Below are 22,820 nucleotides of genomic sequence, written 5' to 3'. Positions count from 1 at the left end.
TACAGACTCAACTGTCACAGCCTCTAAACCTATTTCTTCATCTTCTTCAACTGATCTCCCTCATCAGTTGACAAGTGTTTGTCCTTCAACTGATATGCTTAACAGCTCTCATCAGTTGAGTGCATCCTCTACTCATGTTTCAACTGATGTCCCTCATCAGTTGACAACTGCTGCTACTTCAATTAATTTACCTTTTTCTACAGCAGTTGATCACATGGTAGCACAAACACTTCTAGGATTGAGTGGAGTGAGCTATGGAGTGGAGAGGCAGCCTAGTGAGCTGGCAAAAGGAGAGGGTGTGGAGAGTCTGGCATTTTCTTCTAGCCAGGAAAAAGGAGAGGATAAGAGTGACCCTTTAGTAAGGGTAAGTGAGGGAGAGGTGAGTTGTGTGGTGAGCCAAGGGGAGCCCTTGATGCAAGAAAAGAGAGATAATGAGAGAAATGCAGGTGTCAATGAAGGGTTTAGTGAACAAGAGATTCAAGCTGAATATAGATCCATATTGGATAGCGTTTCACTAGACCCTGAGACTTTTACTCATGGAATGTCTTCCATTCAAGATTTTGCCAGATTGGATAATCAAGCAGCTGAGAGGCACCTTAATCTGATTCACACTACATCTTCTATGCTTAGAGCAAAGGAGGCACTTACAGCTCTGCCTGCCAATGCTGGAGATGATTTTCATTATGATGATAGTGATGAAGACCTCAATGATGCTCTTGAGGAATCCCTTGGTGAACAACCTACAACTTCTCTACCTTCATGGCTCTCCATGCAATCTGCAAATGCAATTGTTGTTAGCATGGAGCTGGAAAGGCAAGCCTCCACTCTTCTTCAATCACAACCTGGAAGCTCATCCTCCTCTCAAGCCATCTCTGCCACCATTGCCAGTCAAGCTCTGGAAAACCTCAAGCTTCACAAATATCAATCTCTCCACTTTCAGAAAGAGATAGAGCATCTCAATTCTCTCATTGCCTCTGTTAAGACTGATCTGACCAAACAAATTGATGAAAAGCTTACAGCTCAGGTCAAATCAGCTCTTTCTGGTTCTGAGCAAAAACAACTGCAATTGGAAAAGCAAGTAGAAGCTCTGGAAGGCAATGTCTATATCTTAAACTCTAGAATGGATGAGATGTTGCAGCATCAAAGAATTCAGACTGGACTCCTTCAACATCTTCTTCTTGCCTCTGGTGCTTCTCTTCCCAGTCCATCCCTTACACTTGCTGCTAACAAAAAGGGGGAGAAAGAATTACCAACTCCTGCAGAATTAATCAGTCAAATTCCTCCTCCTTTCCACACTGAAAGGGAAAAGCAAAAGATTGAAAGGATGAAAGAATTGGACTCCATTGCAAAGAGAGTGGCTCAACTGGGCAAGAAATCATCTACATCTTCTACAGCAACCACAGCTCAAATCTCTTTTCCAACCACAACCACAATTCTCAGGGTAATTACACCTGAGATTGTTATTCCCTCCAAGACAGAAAAGGGTGAGCCATCATTTTTGAATGAGTTCAAGCCAATTCTGTTTCCAAACAATTGTGGTTACTCCAGGCCTGGAAAAGACTCAAGCTCAATCTACTTTCCACTAGCCAGGCCTGACAAAAATGAATACAAGCTTTTGGGCCAAGAAATCAAAAGTTATAAAGATTGTGCAGATGTGGCCTTAAAGGCTCATTTTGCAATCATCCACAGAGAAGGCCAGAAGCTGTTTATTGGAACTGGCCATCCTCACTACTCATTTGCAAAAGCTGAAGAGGTGGCCAGAGAATGTGAAAAAGAGGAGTTTGAATCCCAACTCTCTTTGAACCAAATAGAGGTGGATGAAAGGTATGCTATTGAGCTGGAAGAGGAGTTGGCAGCTGAGTTTTTAAATGAGAAAGGATTGCCTCTTGAATCTTCTCCCAAGAAAAAGAGAGTCAAATCTAAAACTAAGATGCCTGAGGCAGCCAAGAGAAGAGAAGAAGTGCCAGAAAAGCCTATCTCAAAGCCTTCTTCTCCAATCAAGGATACCACAGTAGTACATCCAGATGTCAACTTCCATGATGAGCCAATAATGCCAAAGGAGGAGCCAATTGACTTGGAAGATATTCCAATTCCAGCTTTTCTTGTCCAAGAATCTTCCAAGCCAAAGAAGAAAGTCAAATCTGTGGCTAAAAGGATGGCTAACCCTCCCAAACCTCCAAAAGAACCTGAGAACCCTGATGACTATCTCATCATTGCTAACATTGAAGAAATTTCTGAGTTGGATCTGGAGCTGGATGATCTTCAAGAAGTAAGGGGAATAGAAGCAACTTCAAAGTTACCTGAAAGATTGGTATTCTCTTACAAAAACAAGGGTGATGTCATCTGGCCTCTTCACAGAGTTCTGAATTCTGAGGGATTCAGTTCTCTAACAAAAATATATGGATCTATGAAGAGGACTGGAGGATTTACACCACCTGCAAAGCAAATGGTATTAAAGAGAATCCTTGAAGAAGATTTAGACATACTGCAACAGTATGCCGAGCACATTCCTCATGTTGTTGAAGAAAATAGATTTATCGAACATCATCCCTATCATCTTCAAATTTTTTCGCCATTTTGACCAGCCTTAATTATTGATACATCAAAATTAAACGAACATGTCCCTCTATCCACTTTAATCCAGACCCCCCCAGCCTGCTTATTTTATAGAGTATCCACCATGCCCACACTCACTCACTGTCCCTCTCTCCCCTTTGTCATTCTTAAAATCACAATTACACACCGCGAAAAAAATCTGAATATTAAAATTTTGTTTTTTAAGTTATCATTTTGGTATTGAACATTCTGATCAGGGTAGACATGATTTTTTATATTGTGCAACAGTAAAAAATATCTCAGCTTATTGACGGTTTCCCTTCGACAAAAGATATATGAAATATGGTGAGGACTAAAATCATAGGATACTAACTACGATTGCCGCAATTAGCCATTGGTTATGTAAATCGATAGTTCTGGTTCTTAATATAAGAGTATTAAAAATGAATCTCACAATACATGAGTACGTGGAGTTGTCTCTAGACTTGTAAGACAATTGTAATGAAATTATTAGAAGATTAAATTATCAGAGATGAAGGTGTTTGGACTTATTGATAGGCAAAACCGGTTCAAAATTTACATTGAAGTTGGTGGATGATGGGAACGATAAGGCGGTTGATGTTACAAATTCTATCAACGCCACCAAGTTCAACAATTTTTGGCACAGTGGAAGTCTATTTTAACTGGTTCCATCTGCAGTTCATATCACATGCATAAAAAAGATGGGGCATGGTGATAAAAAATTGTGTCTGATACAACAAATCAAATATATAGTTCCATTTTCGGATACGAAAGTAAAAGATATTAAAAACACTTATTACACATGCTTCTATGAACATGAAACAGATCATACTCACACAAATCCGGACCACAATATAATATTACTTATAAATACAGAAGACCGAAGGATTTTGAATACACGTACCAAAGAATTGGTGAGACATACTAAGGAATTTGTGTTTTAATTGTATATAGTTAAATTTTTTAATCAAATTTTTGGTTTGATTATTTTCTCAGGAGGCAGGGTCACACATGCCAGAGAAAACACAATTGGTCAAGGTGTAACAATGAACGTGGATGATCTAATCAAATTGGGTAAAAAAAACAAGAAATAAAAATAAAAAGAAGGCATAGGTAATTGATTTCCCTTACGTATATGTTTGTTTGAGCTCACTTATGTTTTAATGCGTTTGTCGACTTCTATTTTTCTTATATTTTTTGCAGGTTTGAGGTGGATTTGATGTTTTAGTGATATTAGTAGAATGGATTTCCAACAACTCTAATATGTGTGTTTTGTAATCTTTTTGTTGAAGCCTCCTGAGCCCCCTTCTGCATCTGCCCAATGGCGCAATCCTTCAAAAAAAATGTATGTATATGTTGAGCAAAATATAGAATAACTTTTTCCTTTAGGAAATTTGTGCTCAAGAACAATTCAAGGAGACAACAAAGTCTACTTGAGATTACATGAAAACCATGACTTATGAAACTCATATGGCTATGATTTACAATCTTCAATCTTGTATTCTGTCGAGTTATTCTCGTGCGGGGAGTTTAAGGTGATCATATCATTTATTGAAGGCTTTTTAAATTTATTTAAAAATGATCGCATATCTTGATTTTGCATTCTAGTGCATTATCTTCATAGGCGGATTGAGATGAACATAAGATATTTCACAGGAGACTTACTGTTAGGAATCAATAATTTTTGATGATAACATAAACATTTTTGTAACATGTCTTACTTAGAATCTTTATCAAATTTCAGTTGTAATTGTTACATTTCTTGTCTTTGGGAATTATCAACGGATGGGTAGAATAGGATGGCTAATTGTAAATATCCAATGCCATGTAATTTTATCTAAGTGAAGGATATTCAACTGATGAGATGTAACTGTTCAACTGATAAAGACTGGATGATGTTTCAACTGATGAAGATCAAGCATTCAACTGAAGACAAAGTGTTCAACGGATAATGCTGAGGAATTCAACTGATGAGACTGGAACAGCATTCAACTGATGGAGTCTGTAATTCATTCAACTGATGAGCCAGGCATTCAACTGATAAAGTCAATAGCAGTTGAAAGCAACCAGAACCTTCAACTGATGAAGCAAAGAGCAGTTGAAAGTGACTAGAGCTTAAGTCTGACAAATCACATGGATCGAATTACACTAAAATAGACATGGAAGCCTAATTAGGAAAATAAAGAAGAAGCAGAAACATACTTATCTCATGCAGTGCAATCTGGATCAAATCAAGATGATGGTCAAAGATGAAGACATCTCAGAAAGCATGCATAAGACAAAGTTGTGCAGCATTGTTTTTAGATTAGAGTGCATTTTGTAATCTAGCTAAAAGCTTTGTAAAACTTGGAGTATATAACCAAGTTAGTAGCATCAGTTGAACTTGTTCAATTACTTGAGAGAAAAATCTGAGAGTTAGAACTTGCTTTGAGTGATGAACCAGCAGCTGTGCGAATTGTAAAACAATCCACAGATTCTTCTATATAAAATCTCACGGGTGGATCATTCAATCCACCCGTATTTTTAATACTTGGTGTTTTTCTGTTTATTGTGTTCTTAGTGTATTATTCCTGAATCTTTTAAATTTGTAAAAGATTGTATTCAACCCCCCTTCTACAATCTTTCTCATAGTTGGTGTAAAATAACACTTACCCTACGCTCTAATGAATTATCCTTACTAGGAGCAAGGACTTGTCCACATTTATTGCAGAACGACCACGACTATAAGATGCACCACCTGAGAAGGTATACTGAACACTTCATGAAGTTACCTGATTAGAGTGAGATACTAAACCTTATGATTAAGATTTGATGGAGTAGGTTTTACTTTGAACTTGTCGAAACCACCTTTACTGAACACTTGAGAAGTTTTTAGAAAACTCATCTAGGTTATGAGTTACCGTCTTGACCATAAATTTATCTGTAAAAAAACATAGCTCAAAGTAAGGTTTACATTTCTTAATCTCAAAGAACTACGTATGACTCATTCCTAAATATATGTTTGTTTCCCGGGCCTCTAGTGAGTTACAGATAGAGTTTGAAAAGGTCAAATCTTTGATGATTTCATCATATATGATTGAGTTGCGAAAACTTCTGGATAGGTATCCTACATCTGAACCGAATTCTTTCTGGTTAAAGAATCTCTTTCTAGTTGCTCTGGAACAATTAGGAGATTCTCTAGAAGAAATATGGGGTTTTGCTTCTGGCGGCAACATGCTATTGGGTGGTGATTCCGCTTATGGGGTCAAAACAATGTTGCGAGAAAAAATTAAATAAAATTAAAAATTGAGAATAAGAAATCGACCTGCAATCTTCTAATCTCATCTATCATTAAAACACAATTATCGTATTTAGACGGATTTATCATCATTGATCTAGCTCTAATATCGAACCTCGTCTTTATTTATTATTAAATTCATTTTTCACGAGTTACTTTGTGCCTCATATTACTTGTGTAAATTAGGGAATTTTTTTATGTAACAACGTGTCACTAATTAAAAGAATTTAAAATTGATAAATAGTTATATCACAAAAGTACAAATAGTATTATAAATGAAATAGGACTAAAATATAAGTGGTCAGTAGGGGTGTACACGGTTCGGGTTGGGCGGGTTAACAGAATTTGTCAACCCAACCCAATTAATTCGGATTTTCAAAATTTCAACCCAACTCGAACCGTATAAATTTGTAACTTAAACCAATTTGTAGCACTTCGGTTTGGATCAGATTGGTTTGGTTTGATTGGATCGTATAAATTTGTAATACGGATATTTATATTTGTTTGCTATATAAATAGATAGATTTAAGACCACAAATACATTTAAGTACCAAATGAACATAGTATTCATGTTTGTGTGCCCTTAAACGATCATAGTAATGAATTTAATCTCATATTCTCATTCATAGATTTAATCTCATATACATTTAAGTAGCAAACAAACATTGTTATCTTGAATTTAAGGAGCACACAAATACAATAAATCTAGTAGACTAGACTAATATGTGATGGATTGGATAAATTTTACATGTTCTCGTACATTTCAATCGGGTTGGGTTGGACCGGTTTACAAAAACTGAAACCCGTGTCCAACCCAATTAAATCGGGTTAATAGTTTTTTAACCCAATTATATATCGGGTCAAAAAAATTCGGATTGGATCGGGTGAAATATGGTCGGTTTGGGTTGGGTTGGTCGGTTTCACCAACGCGTGTACACCCCTAGTGGTCAGCAAGATATGCTGCGCAAAGAATAGTTTAATATAATGAACGTTCGAATCAAAATGCCTGCCATTCTGTGAAACTAAAAAAGCGTTTGGATTGAGGTTGAGAATGAGGAATGAGAATGGAGGGTATGAGAATGAGGGTTAACAGGAATGAGAATGGTATGCTAACCCAAACCTAAAAGGATTGGGGTTCCCATTCCATAGCACCAAATAACTAATCCAAACACTTGTTATGTGATTAAGGTTCCGATTCTCATTAACCAGACTTATTAACCATGAACCAAACACCCCCTAAAACTTTCCTTGGTTTATGCAATCTGTACGGCATTGTGGAGTCGGACTATTCTGAGTCAACGTGGAAAAAATAATTCAACCACACACTCACACGTGTAAAGATATAAACCTTTCATGTACCAGTAAGGCAGTAACGTGCATACAATTCTTCCTGCTGCTTGCCTATATAATGCAATTGTAATCTTCAAACTCTTAACTCGTCCACTCGACTACAGTTGAGAAGAAGTTCATACATATCGGTCATCATGGCTGGAGGAGGAGGCATGGTGGGTTCTAGCGGAGGAACAGAATTCGAGGCGAAGATCACACCCATAGTCGTCATTTCATGTATCATGGCAGCTACAGGTGGTCTCATGTTTGGTTATTATGTTGGTGTATCAGGTACTCTACTATACAACTTTCAAGTAATTTATCCTATTATACATCATACTTCTCGCAAATAATAAGAGTGAAAACCTATAAAAATTTAGTGTTAAGTTATCGTCAATAAGAACGTGTGCTACTCTAGTAAGTTATAATTCAAAATTTGATCAATTTGACAATAAAATATACATGAAATCAAAATTAATCATACACAAGAAATAGATATTAATGACGAGTTTTTTGTTAAGATTTTAAGACGACGGTATTTATTCGGGGGGAGGGGGCATTATATTTTATAAAGCTCTCTCGTCAGAAAAAAAAATTATAGATAACTAAGTATCATTTAATAGATTTGTTGAACCAAAAAACTATTAAGTATAATTTTAGCTTATAATGATTATACATAACATCATTGGAGTGTATTTCTTACTGTTGGCAAAAGATTTTTTGTAATCCATTTAGATAAGCCTTATAGCTAATAAATTTAGAGTATCGAGGCTCTAAATTACCCCTTGTATTATAATGTTAGTGTTTATATTATAATTTGGGTTATCTCTCATTTTAGTGTAAATTACCACTATTTCTCTCCACTACATATATTTTATATATTAAAAATCAATCAATTCCATCACAGTTGTCATAGTTCTTACATTTTTTTACATTTTCACTCCTATTTTACTTACTTCCACTAATTTTCTCCGTTATATTTATTTATATATTACAAATCAACCAATCTCATCGCTATCCTCAATTTTTTATATTTTCACTCTTATTTTATTTATTTTCTTAACTTCCATGTACAACCAAGTATAAATACTTGGATGGGAGGGTAGAAGCATATATTAACAACAAGCTCTTGCTAAGATTTAAAAGTGACGTCAAAAGCCAATAATGGATCATGCATATAAATGACGATATTTACATGCAGGCGGTGTGACATCGATGGATGACTTCTTGAAGACGTTCTTTCCGGTGATATACAGAAAAAAACAAGCAGATTATGACAGTAATTACTACTGCAAATATGACAACCAAGGTTTACAACTATTCAATTCATCATTATACTTGGCTGGTTTAACGGCAACTTTCTTTGCTTCTTATACAACAAGAAGACTCGGCCGGAGATTCACTATGTTGATTGCCGGAATATTTTTCATCATCGGAGTTGTTCTTAATGCGGCTGCTCAGGACCTTGCCATGCTTATTGCCGGTAGAATTTTACTCGGTTGTGGCGTTGGTTTTGCTAACCAGGTATCTGCTATGAGCATGTCAAGTGTGCCACCACACTTTAATTATACATTAATAATAGAAAATATTAATGTAAATTAGTCAAAATTAATTTATGTGATGATTTAAATGATGGAAAAAGTTGAGAACAAATAAAAATTGGTTCTACATGTTGAAACTAATATAAAATGATTTTAAGTAGAATTGTGTTGTTGTTGAAGACCTTAGATTAATAAATTATCTAGATTTGAGCTTTAATTGTCATGCACTATATTATGTGTGAAATGAAGTTTAATTTTGATAGTTTTCTAGATTTTACCTAATATAATAAGATTTTGACTCTGTTTAATTTTGTGATATCTGTATATGTCGAATGCAGGCCGTGCCATTGTTCTTGTCAGAGATAGCACCGACCAGAATCAGAGGAGGGCTAAACATATTGTTCCAGCTCAACGTTACAATTGGCATTCTTTTTGCTAATCTTGTTAATTACTTCACTGTTAAGTAAGTTCTCCAAATTAATTTTGGTGTTAACTATTGATTATACTGAACTTAGATATTTCATTTTTTTTTCAGTTTTAATAAAAATGTGAAATTGATCCACCAGTACAAAACTACATGTATCTATGTAAGAACTCTCAATTTGAGTGACACAGATCAACTGTGATGAGTTATTTCTAAAAGTTCAGATCTTTTTTCAACTAGAAAACAAAACACATTGTTTGAAATGTTTTGCCTGAAAATTTTATGTATGGCCATCTACAAATAAAGTGGTCCACTATTGTGTAAAATAGTACAATTTGTTTGCTTCTATAAGTAAAATTCTCACAGATATTTTAAAAATTACAGAATTGATGGTTGGGGCTGGAGATTATCTCTGGGACTTGCTGGGATTCCTGCAGTACTTTTAACAATCGGTGCTCTACTAGTTGTCGACACTCCCAACAGTCTTATTGAGCGTGGAAAGTTAGATGAAGGCAAAGAAGTTCTCAGAAAAATCCGTGGCACTGACAAAATTGAGCCAGAGTTTTTAGAGCTTGTTGAGGCCAGCCGTGTAGCTAAAGAAGTTAAACATCCCTTCAGAAACCTCCTCATGCGAAGAAATCGGCCACAACTTGTCATAGCAATTGCATTACAGGTAATCAACTGGCGTTTCTGAGTGAATGTAATCAGATGAAGAGATGGTTTATGAACTAATTTGTGATATTTTTTGTTAATAGATTTTCCAACAATGCACGGGGATCAATGCAATTATGTTCTACGCACCAGTGCTGTTTATTACATTGGGATTCGGGAATGATGCGTCGCTCTACTCTGCTGTGATTACAGGAGCTGTTAATGTGTTGTCTACTGTTGTATCAATCTATGTAGTGGACAAATTAGGCCGTCGCATACTCTTACTTGAAGCTGGAGTTCAAATGTTCTTCGCACAGATAATTATAGCAATTATACTTGGAATCAAAGTTACAGATCATTCAGAGCCAGACAACCTTGGCTCTGCTTATGCAGTTGTAGTTGTGGTGATGATTTGCACATTCGTATCTGCCTTTGCTTGGTCATGGGGACCTTTGGGATGGCTAATTCCGAGTGAGACATTTCCTCTGGAGACGCGATCAGCTGGACAGAGCGTCACAGTTTGTGTGAACTTCCTCTTCACATTTGTCATAGCACAAGCGTTTCTCTCCATGCTTTGCCACTTCAAGTATGGCATTTTCTTGTTTTTCTCTGGTTGGGTTTTGATAATGTCGATATTTGTAATATTCTTGATGCCCGAGACAAAGAATGTACCAATCGAAGAGATGACAGATAGAGTGTGGAAGCAACATTGGTTCTGGAAGAGATTCATGGAGGACGAAACCAGGGACGGATCTACTAAGGGGGACGGATCTAGTAGGGGGCACGAATCTGATAAGGGGTGCTGGTGGACGCGTTTTATCCCTGAAGTTTCTCTGAACTTTTCTTTGTCTGCATAAATTTTATGAGATTATAGAAGTGCCCTTACAAAATTTGAAAATATAAAGATACTTTTAAGAAAATTGCTTGGTGCCCTCAGGGGAAAAAACATATTATATATGCTCCTGGATGAAATAGATGATTGGTGTAAGAAAAATGGTTGTGCAAAAGTGTTTGATCTAGTTTCTCAAATGTAGAGGAAAGATCAATGTTGTTTTGTTAGATACATAAATATGTACAAAAATAGTCTCATTCTTCCTCAAAAAATTAATGTTATACTGTTATTATATAAATATTTTGCATGAACTTTATGTTCAATTCTTGATTTAATATATAGTTAATTACATCTGGAACAGATTGCTGTGCTTTAAATTCAAATTGTAACTTTAGTTCTACAAAATTAACAGGGTCATGAAACTTGGATATATTTGCAGTCCAAATCTTTTCAGGCCTGTTTATTCCGGGACTGATATAACTTATAAGCATGATGAATTACTCTGTAAATGCGTTGCAGAACAAGACTTGCACTCCTCTTGTTATCATACTCATACTCCTGATAACAAGTGTAGTGCATTTTCTTCGACACCGTCTCATTGCGAAATTGCAGATGAAATTTTAAAAGAAGACATAACAGTAGGAATTTCTTGGTCTGCATGTCACGAATCATACTTATCAGAAGCTACTAAGTACAAAGATGAAGCTCGAAAACTGGGAGTAGATAATACTAATCATGGAGGACCTGTTGTTACTCATCATGTTCCCAAATAATATTAAGCTTTCAGCTAACACAAAAAAAAGAAGGATAAGTATTTTGGAACAACGGACGGAAAATAAACATGAAAAAGAGAACCAAAGGAGTATGCTGCAAGTTATTCCCGCTTCTGTCCGAACAACCAGGATTGTGCCAGACCACATACAATCAAGACTCGGCATGCAAACATCATAGGGTATCAAAAATTTAACTGTTGTTACCAAGGGCAAAAGCATTTTGATGATTACTACATTCTTTTTTCATACTGGAGCCTTCAACTAAATGCTTAAAGGGCGGACATGAGAATTCCTGTTGGTGATGTTCAGTAAGCTGCCATGCTACAAACAGATTAAATGAAACACCTGTCCGATGGTTCGACAATATGGCTACAATTGGGGCTAAAACAGTGTTCTGAAGTACGTAAATCAAATAAAATATGTTGGGATTTGCTGATATACAAGAAAAATCAAAGGGGAAAATTAATCTCGCCAACTGGAGAAAATACATTTAAAGAGGCGAGTAGTAATCACCAATCCACTACAAGTGCTAAACACTTCTCAAACAAAACGAATTAAACAAGATTCATGTCATAAGGTAGCCAAAAGATTACAGAAACACAGTAAATTTATAATCTTTACTCACAGCAATATGAGCATCATCAGTAGATTGAAATTTCCTTCAATCAGTAATATTATCTCTAAACAAAAACTCTCCTTCATAGCTGCTTTACTATATATATATACACCTAAACACTGATGACCCCACATCATGTATATGAACGACATGCCATCCTAAAAATTACTGATACAACTCACACGTCACTGACCCACTGTACTTGTCTTCCATGCTATCTTCTAAAAGAGCTCCATTAATTGCTGGAGGACATCTGATTAAAAAAACCACTGCATGTCATAACCTTTATACAAGCAAGTATAATTCATAGGTAGACAAAAATGTTGACATGAATAATACAATAAAGTTCTATGTATAAAACTTGGCAAGTAACATATTTCCCCATGGTCTATGCCCTTAATTCAAAACAACAGCAGATTGTAAGCAAACCTAGAAAAATATACCTGAACATTAATTGTACACATACCTTTAAGTACAGAGGGTGGTGTCTGGAACACTTGCCAGAGATGCTGCGATGAAGTGAGATCCATGTTCATAGACTTTGCAGCAAGATATGCAGCTCCAGCAGCTAACTGATGGGGTTTGAATTGTAGCCAAAGAGAGCGACTACGACTACAAAAACAAGAAACTTTTAGTCAGACTAGCAAAACTGATCTTTCTTGCGCCATCTGACTGATTTATCCATAAATCCGTCTGTACATTAAAGAGCTGATCTCTATCTCTGCAGGAGTGGGAAAGAGATTTTTCAAGTCCCATCCGTGCTCGTCTTTTAGTTCTTGATAAACCTCATCATACATATCAGCCTGTATAAATGGATACTGAGAGACCAACTTATCATTAGAAGCTAAGTCTGATCCTTTTGTTTCTAGATGCCCATTTACCCCAAAGGCTGCAATGGCAGGGAGGTGTGCAGATATGGGAAACACACACTCGAACAAGGAAACTGCAACCTCTGGTTTAGACGAGTGGACCACCCAAGGCATTTTCTCAATAGTGCTTGAGAAGGAAGTAGATTCTAAACTGATATCCAAATGAATGTAGATAATCTCGAAGTCAACATCATGTGGCTTGTCAACATACCAATTCTTTATGGTAGACAAAAATGATTCCCACTCACAACCATGAGTCCCAAACAATAATAAGACATGTCTACCATCGAGCTCTGAAACAGTGATCACTTCCTGCCAGGCAGATTATTAGTACAAGTTTCAGAAGACGTTTCAATAAAATAGTATGTGATTGAAAATAACAAAAACTATATCTTCAATAAAATAATATGATAATAAAAACAAAAACTATATCATGCGAGATAGTGCTCATAAATAATGACACATACCTCACTGCCGGCCGAATCTTGTCTACGTAAAATAGACTTGGACGATAATATTTCCTTCAGTACTATGTTGCCTTGTTGTTCCTTCTTTGCCACTTGCACGGCGTTTTCTATGGTAAACGGGTAGGCATCAACTCCAAAGCACGCAAAGATGTGCAAGGCAAAATAGCTGACAGGAATATGCTTATCGCCTTTAAGAATAACTAGATCACATGCTCCAGACGAAAAATACGGCTCCTTAAGTTTATTATGGAAAACTGTATTCAAGTAGCGACACTTAATAGCGGGCAGAGTGTACCAAGGGATGCTACGTTCGAGATGGCTGCATCCGGCTCTGATCCATGACCATGAGGAATGGTACGATGTGATGATGGGAATTAAGACAAAATCCTCTTTCTTATCCTCACAGATACGTTTCAACTCCTCAAGGATAATACGAGATGGATATTCATTCAACATGTAAAGACCCACGGTCTTATTTATTAAGTCGGAGGTAGGTACCTGCAAAAATACATGAACATGGATGGTCAGCCACAACATATGGAGAGATTCCCGACAAATGGGAATGAAAATGTGGACTTGCGAAATACATCTAATATACTTTGGTATGAATGATCAATCTGTGCCTTGCACGCGAAATATAAAATGTTCACTTGCCTTGTCTCCTGTGGGGGAAATTACATGGGCGCCCAAAATATCAGGCAATGTAACTGGTTTGCCATTGATGATTTCAGAAAGGAGTTTGGCAGCTTCCTTATCTACTTCCTCAATCTTTTCATGGGTAAAAGGAAAGCCTAAGACACCATAAGCATTGATGTTCGCTCTGGCATCATAAAGACACAAGAAGCCATTGCGGTCAAAAAGAAGGAAGCACACAGGGCCTATAAAGTCAAACTCCTCCGTAAGGACATTGACGGTTCTCTCATCCTCTGGTAAGACAGCAAGCCACGGCATATAGAACTGATTAGAAAAAGCCTCCTTGTCATCACCAAGCCAAATAAAGACAATCTCAAGCTCAGATTTGCCGTAAATTTGGTAAGTTTCAATCAAGTCGGGTATATATTCTGGACAAGTAGCCACATTCCGGACATCATCTCTCAAGAGATAGAGAATAACAAATTTGTCCCGGAGTTGGTCAACCCTAACCTGAGAGGGGAACACAGAATACTCAATCATAGAATTGACGGAATCCGACAAATTAAGATACACCATGAAACACAATATAATAATAATAATAATAATAATAATAATAATAATAATAATAATAATAATAATAATAATTCCGTATTATTATTATAACCTTAAGCTGAAAATTTAGCATACTTTTTTTTTTTTTTTTTGAAACTAAAATTTAGCATACTTGATTCCAATTTTAATAACAATAACAACCAACACAATTAGAATTAGAATTTACAAATAATTCCTCGAACACGAATAACAGTTAAAATCTACAACAATTAAAATATAAATTAGCATTAAACTTTACCGCATCGCCTTTCCTTGTGTACAGGCATTGTGTACCGGCGGCAGTGAAAAGATGGAATAGGTTAGTCTTGCCAAGTTTATCATAGCCCCATGGATGACTTGGATTTAAGAGAATATCGCGAATTGACCTCTTTGGAACTTCAGTTTCCGGCGACTCTGGCGGTGGTTGATACTTACGCTTCCCGTCCCGAATCTGTGCATCTTTCACCATTTCCACCCATTCGGCCGGGCATATATCGCGATCGTATGTAAGATTCATCTTCAGATTGATTGATTACACTGAACCCATGTTACACATTCGCTCTTATCTATCTATCTATCTATCTATATCTATATCTATATTATAGTTTCTCAAGCGTGAATACTACAGTGCTCCTCAGCTAACAATTTGACCCTGCTGAGCTTCGTAATAACGAATTTACCACTGCTTACGTGCATGTCTAAAACAAATGCCAGCTTCACTACAATGGGCCCCACAACATGTGCACATAAAAGCTTCTCCCATTACATTACAGCAGCTTACATGAGAAGTTTGTTTTCAAATTAGCTTTGTATGTAGCTTTCTGTGCAGCCTTCACAGTTGATCACTCTCTTCTCCGATCAACAAAGAAAACGAACACTCGCATATTCTCTTTGTCACCTAACTCCTCAGGCATCTCAGATATCAGTGTATTGCTCTTCCCTTTTTTCCGCGCGAATAATGAGCAAGGTCTGTACACTCTAGACCCGGCCATTCGGGCGGGCCGGGGCGGTTCGGGCCGGTTCATGCGGTTTTCGAACCGTCACCGGTGGAACCGTAATCGGCACGCCAATACTGACGGTCCGGTTCGGACCGGGCCGGGCTGAAAATTTGGAAACCGTAACCGTGAAATACGGTTCACACGGTTTCTACGGTTCGGTGGGTTTGCGGTTCAATTACTTCAGTTGTGCTTAGTGGTCTGTGAACATAGGCTTATAGGTTACAGCACTATAGCAGTTGGCACTTGGCAGGCAGACTACAACTCTCAAAACAAGTCGTAGACTATGAGTGCGTGCATGTGTTTTTCTTTTTCTTTTTTTAATTTATTTTGGTTTATAGTTACATGTTTAAATTTTAATAATTCTTAAATTATAAAAATTCAATAATAAAGTTTTATATGACTAATTTTTAATAAATTGTAAACTAATAAATAATTTAAATATTTATTTGTTTTATAAATTTTAAATTTAAATTTTAAAAATTCGATAATAAGTTTTATAAATTGTAAACCACTTGAGCCTTTTCTGAAGTCTCTTTAAATATTGGATTAGTTAGTTGCTTAATAGATTAAAAACAATCATCATTAAATGCTATTGTTAAATTATGATCGAGACACTGGCTGAAAATGAAAATAAAAAGAGACTCTTAAATATGCTAGTATTCTACTTAATATTATGTGAATGCAGTTGGTAATTCTTTTACTAGTCAAATGGTTGATAGATGTTGTGTTTGAAGTTACTCCATCAGGTCACACAAGCTGGCGGTTCACACGGGCTGGTGGTTTGACGCGGGTTGAACGGGTTGGAACGGTTTTGACGTGCCGGTTTTTGACGGTTTGCGAATCGAAGATTTAGGAACCGTAACCGGTTCGTCGGCAACCACGGTTCGTGCCGGTTCGGGCCGGTTCGAACCGGCACGTTAAAATACGGGCTAAATGACGGTTCGGTCCAGTTCGGGCCGAGCCAAACCGCCCGAATGGCCGGCTCTAGTACACTCTGATGTTCTCCTGTTTTATATATATGCATAATGTTGTCTAATTAAATTAGATTCATGGCATCTGTAGACATGATACACGGTGTTGTCTAATTAATTTGCCTATCTTTCAGTATGTTCTGCGCTCTCTCTCTCTTTCCGTTTTTTGTTCTTGCTGGAGTCTTTATTATGTTTCTCTCTTTTGTATTCTCTATTTCAATTATTAGTTTTCTGATGATTTTTTTGTCTTATAGTTGCAGGTTAAACTTTTGTTGATAAAGTGTTTGATGATTTGCCCAAAAGAACAAATATGGTAAATTTGTCAATTTTAAGGGCTTTTTTGTATCCGACACACTAACTTTTTCATACTATGTTATTAATATTCATGATTTGATAGTATTTATGGAGATTTGAAGGTTGGAGGTTTAATGGGTTATATTCATACTATGTTATCATGCAGAATTGCAGAATGATCTAATGATTGGTTTATTGTTGTTTCAAGTCTTCTGCACACTATTTCTGTTTAATTCTTTAACTGGGCTGTCTTGCTTCATGGCTGCATCAATACAGAAAGGGTGACTACTATCGATATCTTGCTGAGTTCAAGACTGACCAGGCAAAGAAAGAATGATCCTACAATTCATTGAAAGGCTATGGGGCATGAATATATATATATATAGGCCAACATTCAAGAGAGGGACTCCTTATATGGAGTTACATAGTGCGCCACTATAAATCATCAATTTTATTATAAATTCTGTTATAAAATACATATAAAACGTGATTCTAATATAGAATACTATAAAATATATCTATTTTAATTAATTTAAAACTTAAAATTTGATGAAAAAAAGTATATTTTCGAAACTGATTCTACAACAGAATAATTCTGGATGATTATTATTCTGTTATAGAATCATGTTGAGATATTGTATAATTTTAGATGATCTTTGGAATAAAAAAAATTGTATATCTTCGTTTTCGGTTTAATAATCAAAATTTGCAATTATATTTCATAAAAAATATAACAAAATATATATTATGTGTATATTTATAATGGTGTGCTACGTAACTCTATATAGGAGGGTATGCTATGGAGTGCTACCCTATATATATATATATATATATATATATATATATATATATATATATATATATATATATATATATATATATATATATATTGAATTAGAAATGTTTTAATAAATTAAACAACACACCTGTGCATCACACTTTACATAGTTTTGATTTTGTCCTATGGCTTGCTCTGAATTTCTCCGTCTTCTACTACGAGATAATGAATTCCCTTGAGAGGTTTCCTATGCGGATTCCTCAATCCTCTTTGTTCCGTGTTTATCCTTTAAAACTGTGGTTCAGTTGTATTGGTTGGTAATGCAGGCCGTTTCATTTAGCTAAACAAGCTTTTGATGAGGCAATTGCAGAGTTCGACACCTTGAGAGTCCTACAAGGACAGCACCTTAATGGAAACATGCACTACTCATTTAGGAGTAGATTCTGATCGGTTCTATGTGATCTCTACTCATTTAGGAGCAACCGAACACATGCACTCCAATGGACATGCTTCTGCATTGGATCCAGGTTATTTGACTGTCTATAACTTTATAACAGGAGTCAAAATTTAAAGAAATGCATCGTTACTGCTTTAAAATACCTTCTTCATTGATGTGACATTGTTTTACATGTGAGTGGTAGGCAATATGTGAAAATTACAACCGGAAGGTTGATAACTTTGCTTCAATTTGCTGATGGAAGAGCCATGTGGTGCTTGCTGGATTATTACTTTCACAGTGATAATCATTTGGCATGTTCGTTCAAGATTAGTAAGGATATGTACGAGGAAGACAATGGAACTATTGCAGAAGCATCTATAATGTCCACAACCAACTATACAGATGCAGTGCACAATTTTCTAATGTCGCAGAAATTGACAACATTATTGGGGAAGTTCCGAGTGGTAAGAAGTTCTGACTGGCAGAAATTTTCTAATGTCGCAGAAATTGACAACATTATTGCAGAAGCATCTATATTCGGATTTTGTTTGTTAGTAACTTCTAATTGATATTATCAAATAGCTTGAATAAATAGTTATACTCAAGTTTTAGCATTTTTATGCTATACCTCTATGTTATCGCCCTATGTTATCGTGTGCGCATTATGTTAATTCTGCATCTCAAGTAGGTCTTTTTTAAAACTTCTGTTACAGTTTTCGAGCCTTACAAGGATGGGATAGTTGATCTCCTTGGTCCCAAACTACTCTACATTGCGTTTAATTTGGCCGCTCTAGCACGTGGCGTCTGGAAAGTAAGAAAATATCCATCTCATATATGTGGTACATCAATTATTTGGATATAATCTGAGTGGTTTGTTCATTTCACACTACTTGTGGCAGCTCAATACTTTTGGTCTTCTTCCAACCCATGCATCAGACTGGGTGTCATCTTTACCTCCTGCCCAGGTTTGTGTCTTATGCTTGACTGTGTCGGCGTTTTTCTTTTATGTTTATTTTATTGTCTTTGCTGTTATTTTAAAGGAATGATCAAACTGTAGTAGCAGTGTAAGCATATAGTAGGACTATCGACCTTGAATGGGACCAAAATGTAAATAAAATTTCAAGAAGTGAACTTTAATGTTTTTGAATCAATGGCCTGAATGTCACAATCTATCTATTCCGTGGTCTAATAATTTGTAAGTAAATGGAGTCCAGAGCATTGTGCATCTAGCATCTGAGCTTCTTTGCTTATGATTCAGGCTTTGAATTTCTACTCTAAGCTTCCTTAGTTGAAATTTAAGCTTTATAATTTTGAAATATAATCTAAATACTCTTATATTGAGAGATTCAGCAAATGTCGGTTACTTATATTTTACATATCTAAGAATAGAATATGAAAGAGGTGTGCACATACACACGCAAGTGCACAGAGCGATAAAGACGTGCACGAGAGTTGTGTCTAGCTGTTAGTCAGACGCAAAAGAATATTTATCTGCATTTATTGAACGAACAGTGTTTGGGCAATCAATCTCTGCCTTTCCAGAAAAATGCTGCTACACCACTTCTTGTGGGTGCCTTTTACAAAATTAGTAGATATGCTATACATTGTACTTGGGTGGCATATTAATCTCCATCTATTGTCTTAGCTGCAAGGGGTCACAATGGACAAAGGATCATTTTTGATGATTACAGCAAAGCATATTTTTGGTTGCGGCAGAATACTCCTCAGGGTGCCAAGGTGATGTCCTGGTGGGAGTCGTGGGACTACGGATATCAGATCACTGCGATTGCGATTGCGATGGGGAACAGAACTGTGATTGTGGACAATAACACCTGGAACAATACCCACATAGCTCAGTTCGAACTTGGACGTGCAATGTCATCTTATGAGGATGAAGCATATGAGATAATAAGATCACTAGATGTTGATTATGTATTAGTTGTTTTTGGAGGTGTTAGGGGTTACTCTTCTGATGGTATTAACAAGTAAGCACTAAATTTATTTTTTTTCTGATTCTTAATTTTCGAATAAGATACTAATCTATGTTGTTCATCTTTAGATGCCAATCTCTGTTCCAGATAGTACCATCTATCTATATAATAGTTTTTGATGCGTGAAATGTACAGTAAGTGACCTGGACAAGTAATTGACCCCAGCCTTCCTTCTAATTGCAATGCCGCCGCTGTCAATGTGATTGTTATTTTCCAGTTTAGACTCCCGTTCATAAAGTGTTTGCTGATTTGCCCGGGTAATTTGTCAATTTTGATCTTTCTTTATGTATGGTTACATTTTGGTTATTAATTTTGATCCGTGTTTATGAAATTATGAAGAGATTGTTAAATTTATAGGGATTAGTCTTCTAAAGAAATTCTTTACCCTACATTCTTTTACCTTTCATATAAATCTGGAAGATTAGAAAAGAATAAAATTAACAGAAAATTGTGGATACAGCCACCATAAAAGGCAACATAGGAAGCACGCCTGATGCACCTTTTGTCAAGAGACACCGAGTAAGCAAGGCAGGCAAGCTGACCGGATTTTTTTTAGATCCTGATCAAGTCCAATACCCAAAATACACGCAGAAGGGAAGGTTTCTACCAATCAGATACACATAACATCTGAAAATGGAACCTCCAGATTGCAATATACAAAAGATGATGACTCAAAGAGATGCAGGAAACCAAACTGTGGCTGGTTTTGATGCAAGTTATTCAAAAATTTAATAACTTCGAATTGTATATAAATTACTATTGGTTGTAAATTTTTAAAATATAAAATTATTTGATCAAAACACCAGAGTCGCTTAGCTATATAATTATTTTGATTTGATTATTAAATATTAAGATATAAAATATTCGATTAAAGTGCGAGGCGTTGTGATTTTTTATATACTAAAAAATATTATGTAATTTAGAATGTATTTGATGGACTTTTATTATATTATACTTTTTTCGAAATTTTTTTTATTAAAACAGGTGGATGGTTTTTATTGGCTATTTTTTCTTTTCATTTAAAAAGAGTAATGATTATTATTGAAGTTTTGGCCAATAAAAATTCTCTACTTCAACAGAAAAATGGTTGTCGGTGTGTGGGCACACACTTGAAAATCCGTTTATATTATACTCCCGCTTCCTGTTCTTGTTCATTATTTGCACGGATATCTTACTTCCCTAAACGTTTTAGTTATTACATTTTTTATTAAAATTTAAACATTTAATTTTATTTAAGAAATTAAAAAAATATTATGAAATTATATTTTATATAAAAAATCTGTTGGGATAGAGGGAGTATTATTTAATTTAACTATGTTGTTAACTAATATATACAAGAATTTATCCATGTGTCTTTTTTTCATGTTATAAAAAATCATATATAAATAAGTTATTTATATAAACATGAGCAATAATATTAAAAATACAAATATTTATATATTTATTTATTTACCTCTTTCTCCTTTTTGATTTTTAAGTATATATAACATGAGTATATATATTATTTATATAAATATATGATTAAGAATAATGTAATCTTTGCTTTCAAAAAAAAAAGAATAATGTAATTTTTAAGAGTAATTTCTAATTTTCATTACAAGGTACATTTTTACTTGATTTAGCTTCTATATGTGTGTGTATTCGATAATAATTTATTAAAAATTGTAAATGTAATTTAAAACCCAAAAACACTAAGAAAATTAAAAAGGAGGTTTAGAATTTTCTTGCCAACCCACTACAAGAAAATATCAGTAATGTTCAATTTTGATTTAATATATAGTTCATTATATTTGTTAGCTAAGTTTTTGACACCACTAAATCAGTTTAGTGAGTTTAGTTCATTATATCTGTTAGCTAAGTTTTTTATACCACTAAATCAGTTTAGTGAGTGACCAATGATATCTTTAGTTGATAATTAATCCTTTTTTCAAACTAAAGCTTTTCACTATATTCTTTTTTTTTTTGAGTAAGTATCAATTCAATAATGAAAAGACATACGGCATCTACAAAAATGTCGCGTCGAACAAACCATAAAACAGAAACAATAGCTAATTAACCCATTGTATCTCGCCATTAGTTGAAGATGATATATTTACATGTACCCGCTTCACCATATCCAGTTGGAACTAATCCGGTGTGAACTATCGACCATAATTGCGATCCCATAAAAACTCTTGTCACTAAATCCAACACCATACTCTCACAAACAAAGGAGAGAAGTACCAAAACTCTCACTGAGGAGAGATCACAACGAAACTGAAATTACAAATTAAATTAAAATTACAAAATAAAAGCAAACTTTAGATCCAGAAAACAAACCACAAAAATAAGAAAAACTGGACCCCTCTACACCGTATAGCCATCCATTTGATCGGAGAAGACAAAAATCCGGATACTCCAATGATTTTGATCTAAGAATTTTTATTCAAAAATGAAAAGAAAACAAGAGATTGGGGCTTTCCATCGGAGAAAACCGATGGTAGCCCCGGCGATTATAGTGGAGAAAGAAGCAAGGGAGACGACTCTGGAGCCTGGAGAGAATTTTAGGTTTAACAAACTTTATTGTTAATACCTCAAGTTGTTAAGATTGTTTACACATGAAAATTCCTCTTGGTAATGTTCAGTAAGCTGCCAAGCCGCAAACAGATTAAATGAAACACCTGTCTGATGGTTCGACAATAAGACTACAATCGGGGCTAAACAGTGTTCTGAAGTACGTAAATCAAATCAATTATGTTAGCACTGGCAGATATACAAGAAAAACAAAGG

At 35.4% G+C, this 22,820-nt stretch overlaps 2 protein-coding genes and 1 long non-coding RNA gene across 10 annotated transcripts; 2 read left to right on the top strand and 1 right to left on the bottom strand.

Moving 5' to 3' along the window:
• Nucleotides 1-7,267: 7,267 nt before the first annotated feature.
• Nucleotides 7,268-10,954, top strand: LOC108201866 (sugar transport protein MST4). The gene is made up of 5 exons (XM_017370201.2): nt 7,268-7,474; nt 8,385-8,707; nt 9,063-9,187; nt 9,533-9,821; nt 9,904-10,954. Exons 1-5 carry the CDS (start codon nt 7,339-7,341, stop codon nt 10,654-10,656), a joined length of 1,626 nt encoding a protein of 541 aa, XP_017225690.1. The 5' UTR covers nt 7,268-7,338; the 3' UTR covers nt 10,657-10,954.
• Nucleotides 10,955-11,929: 975 nt separating this feature from the next.
• LOC108201865 (probable nucleoredoxin 2) lies at nt 11,930-15,192 on the bottom strand. Its single transcript, XM_017370199.2, has 5 exons — nt 14,840-15,192; nt 14,011-14,499; nt 13,357-13,854; nt 12,487-13,201; nt 11,930-12,273 (listed from the first exon to the last, which is right to left on the bottom strand). The coding sequence occupies exons 1-4, from the start codon at nt 15,095-15,097 to the stop codon at nt 12,698-12,700; spliced, it is 1,749 nt and encodes a 582-aa protein (XP_017225688.2). The 5' UTR covers nt 15,098-15,192; the 3' UTR covers nt 11,930-12,273; nt 12,487-12,697.
• A 152-nt stretch (nt 15,193-15,344) lies between these two features.
• On the top strand, nt 15,345-20,720 carry LOC108201869 (uncharacterized). Of its 8 annotated transcripts, none has more exons than XR_010287667.1 (8): nt 15,345-15,547; nt 16,804-16,862; nt 17,948-18,148; nt 18,263-18,524; nt 18,774-18,871; nt 18,960-19,025; nt 19,706-20,308; nt 20,512-20,720. It is a non-coding gene; the product is annotated as an uncharacterized LOC108201869 (long non-coding RNA). The 8 variants fall into 8 exon arrangements; XR_010287668.1 differs by lacking the exon at nt 15,345-15,547 and adding an exon at nt 16,169-16,682 and having other exon boundaries at nt 16,810-16,862; XR_001802959.2 differs by lacking the exon at nt 15,345-15,547 and adding an exon at nt 16,169-16,682.
• Nucleotides 20,721-22,820: the final 2,100 nt, after the last annotated feature.

The sequence above is a fragment of the Daucus carota genome, chromosome 9, assembly GCF_001625215.2.
Source record: "Daucus carota subsp. sativus chromosome 9, DH1 v3.0, whole genome shotgun sequence".
NCBI lineage: Eukaryota > Viridiplantae > Streptophyta > Magnoliopsida > Apiales > Apiaceae > Daucus > Daucus carota.
The sequence above is the reverse complement of the archived record's forward strand: the minus strand, read 5'-3'. Positions and strand labels throughout refer to the sequence as shown.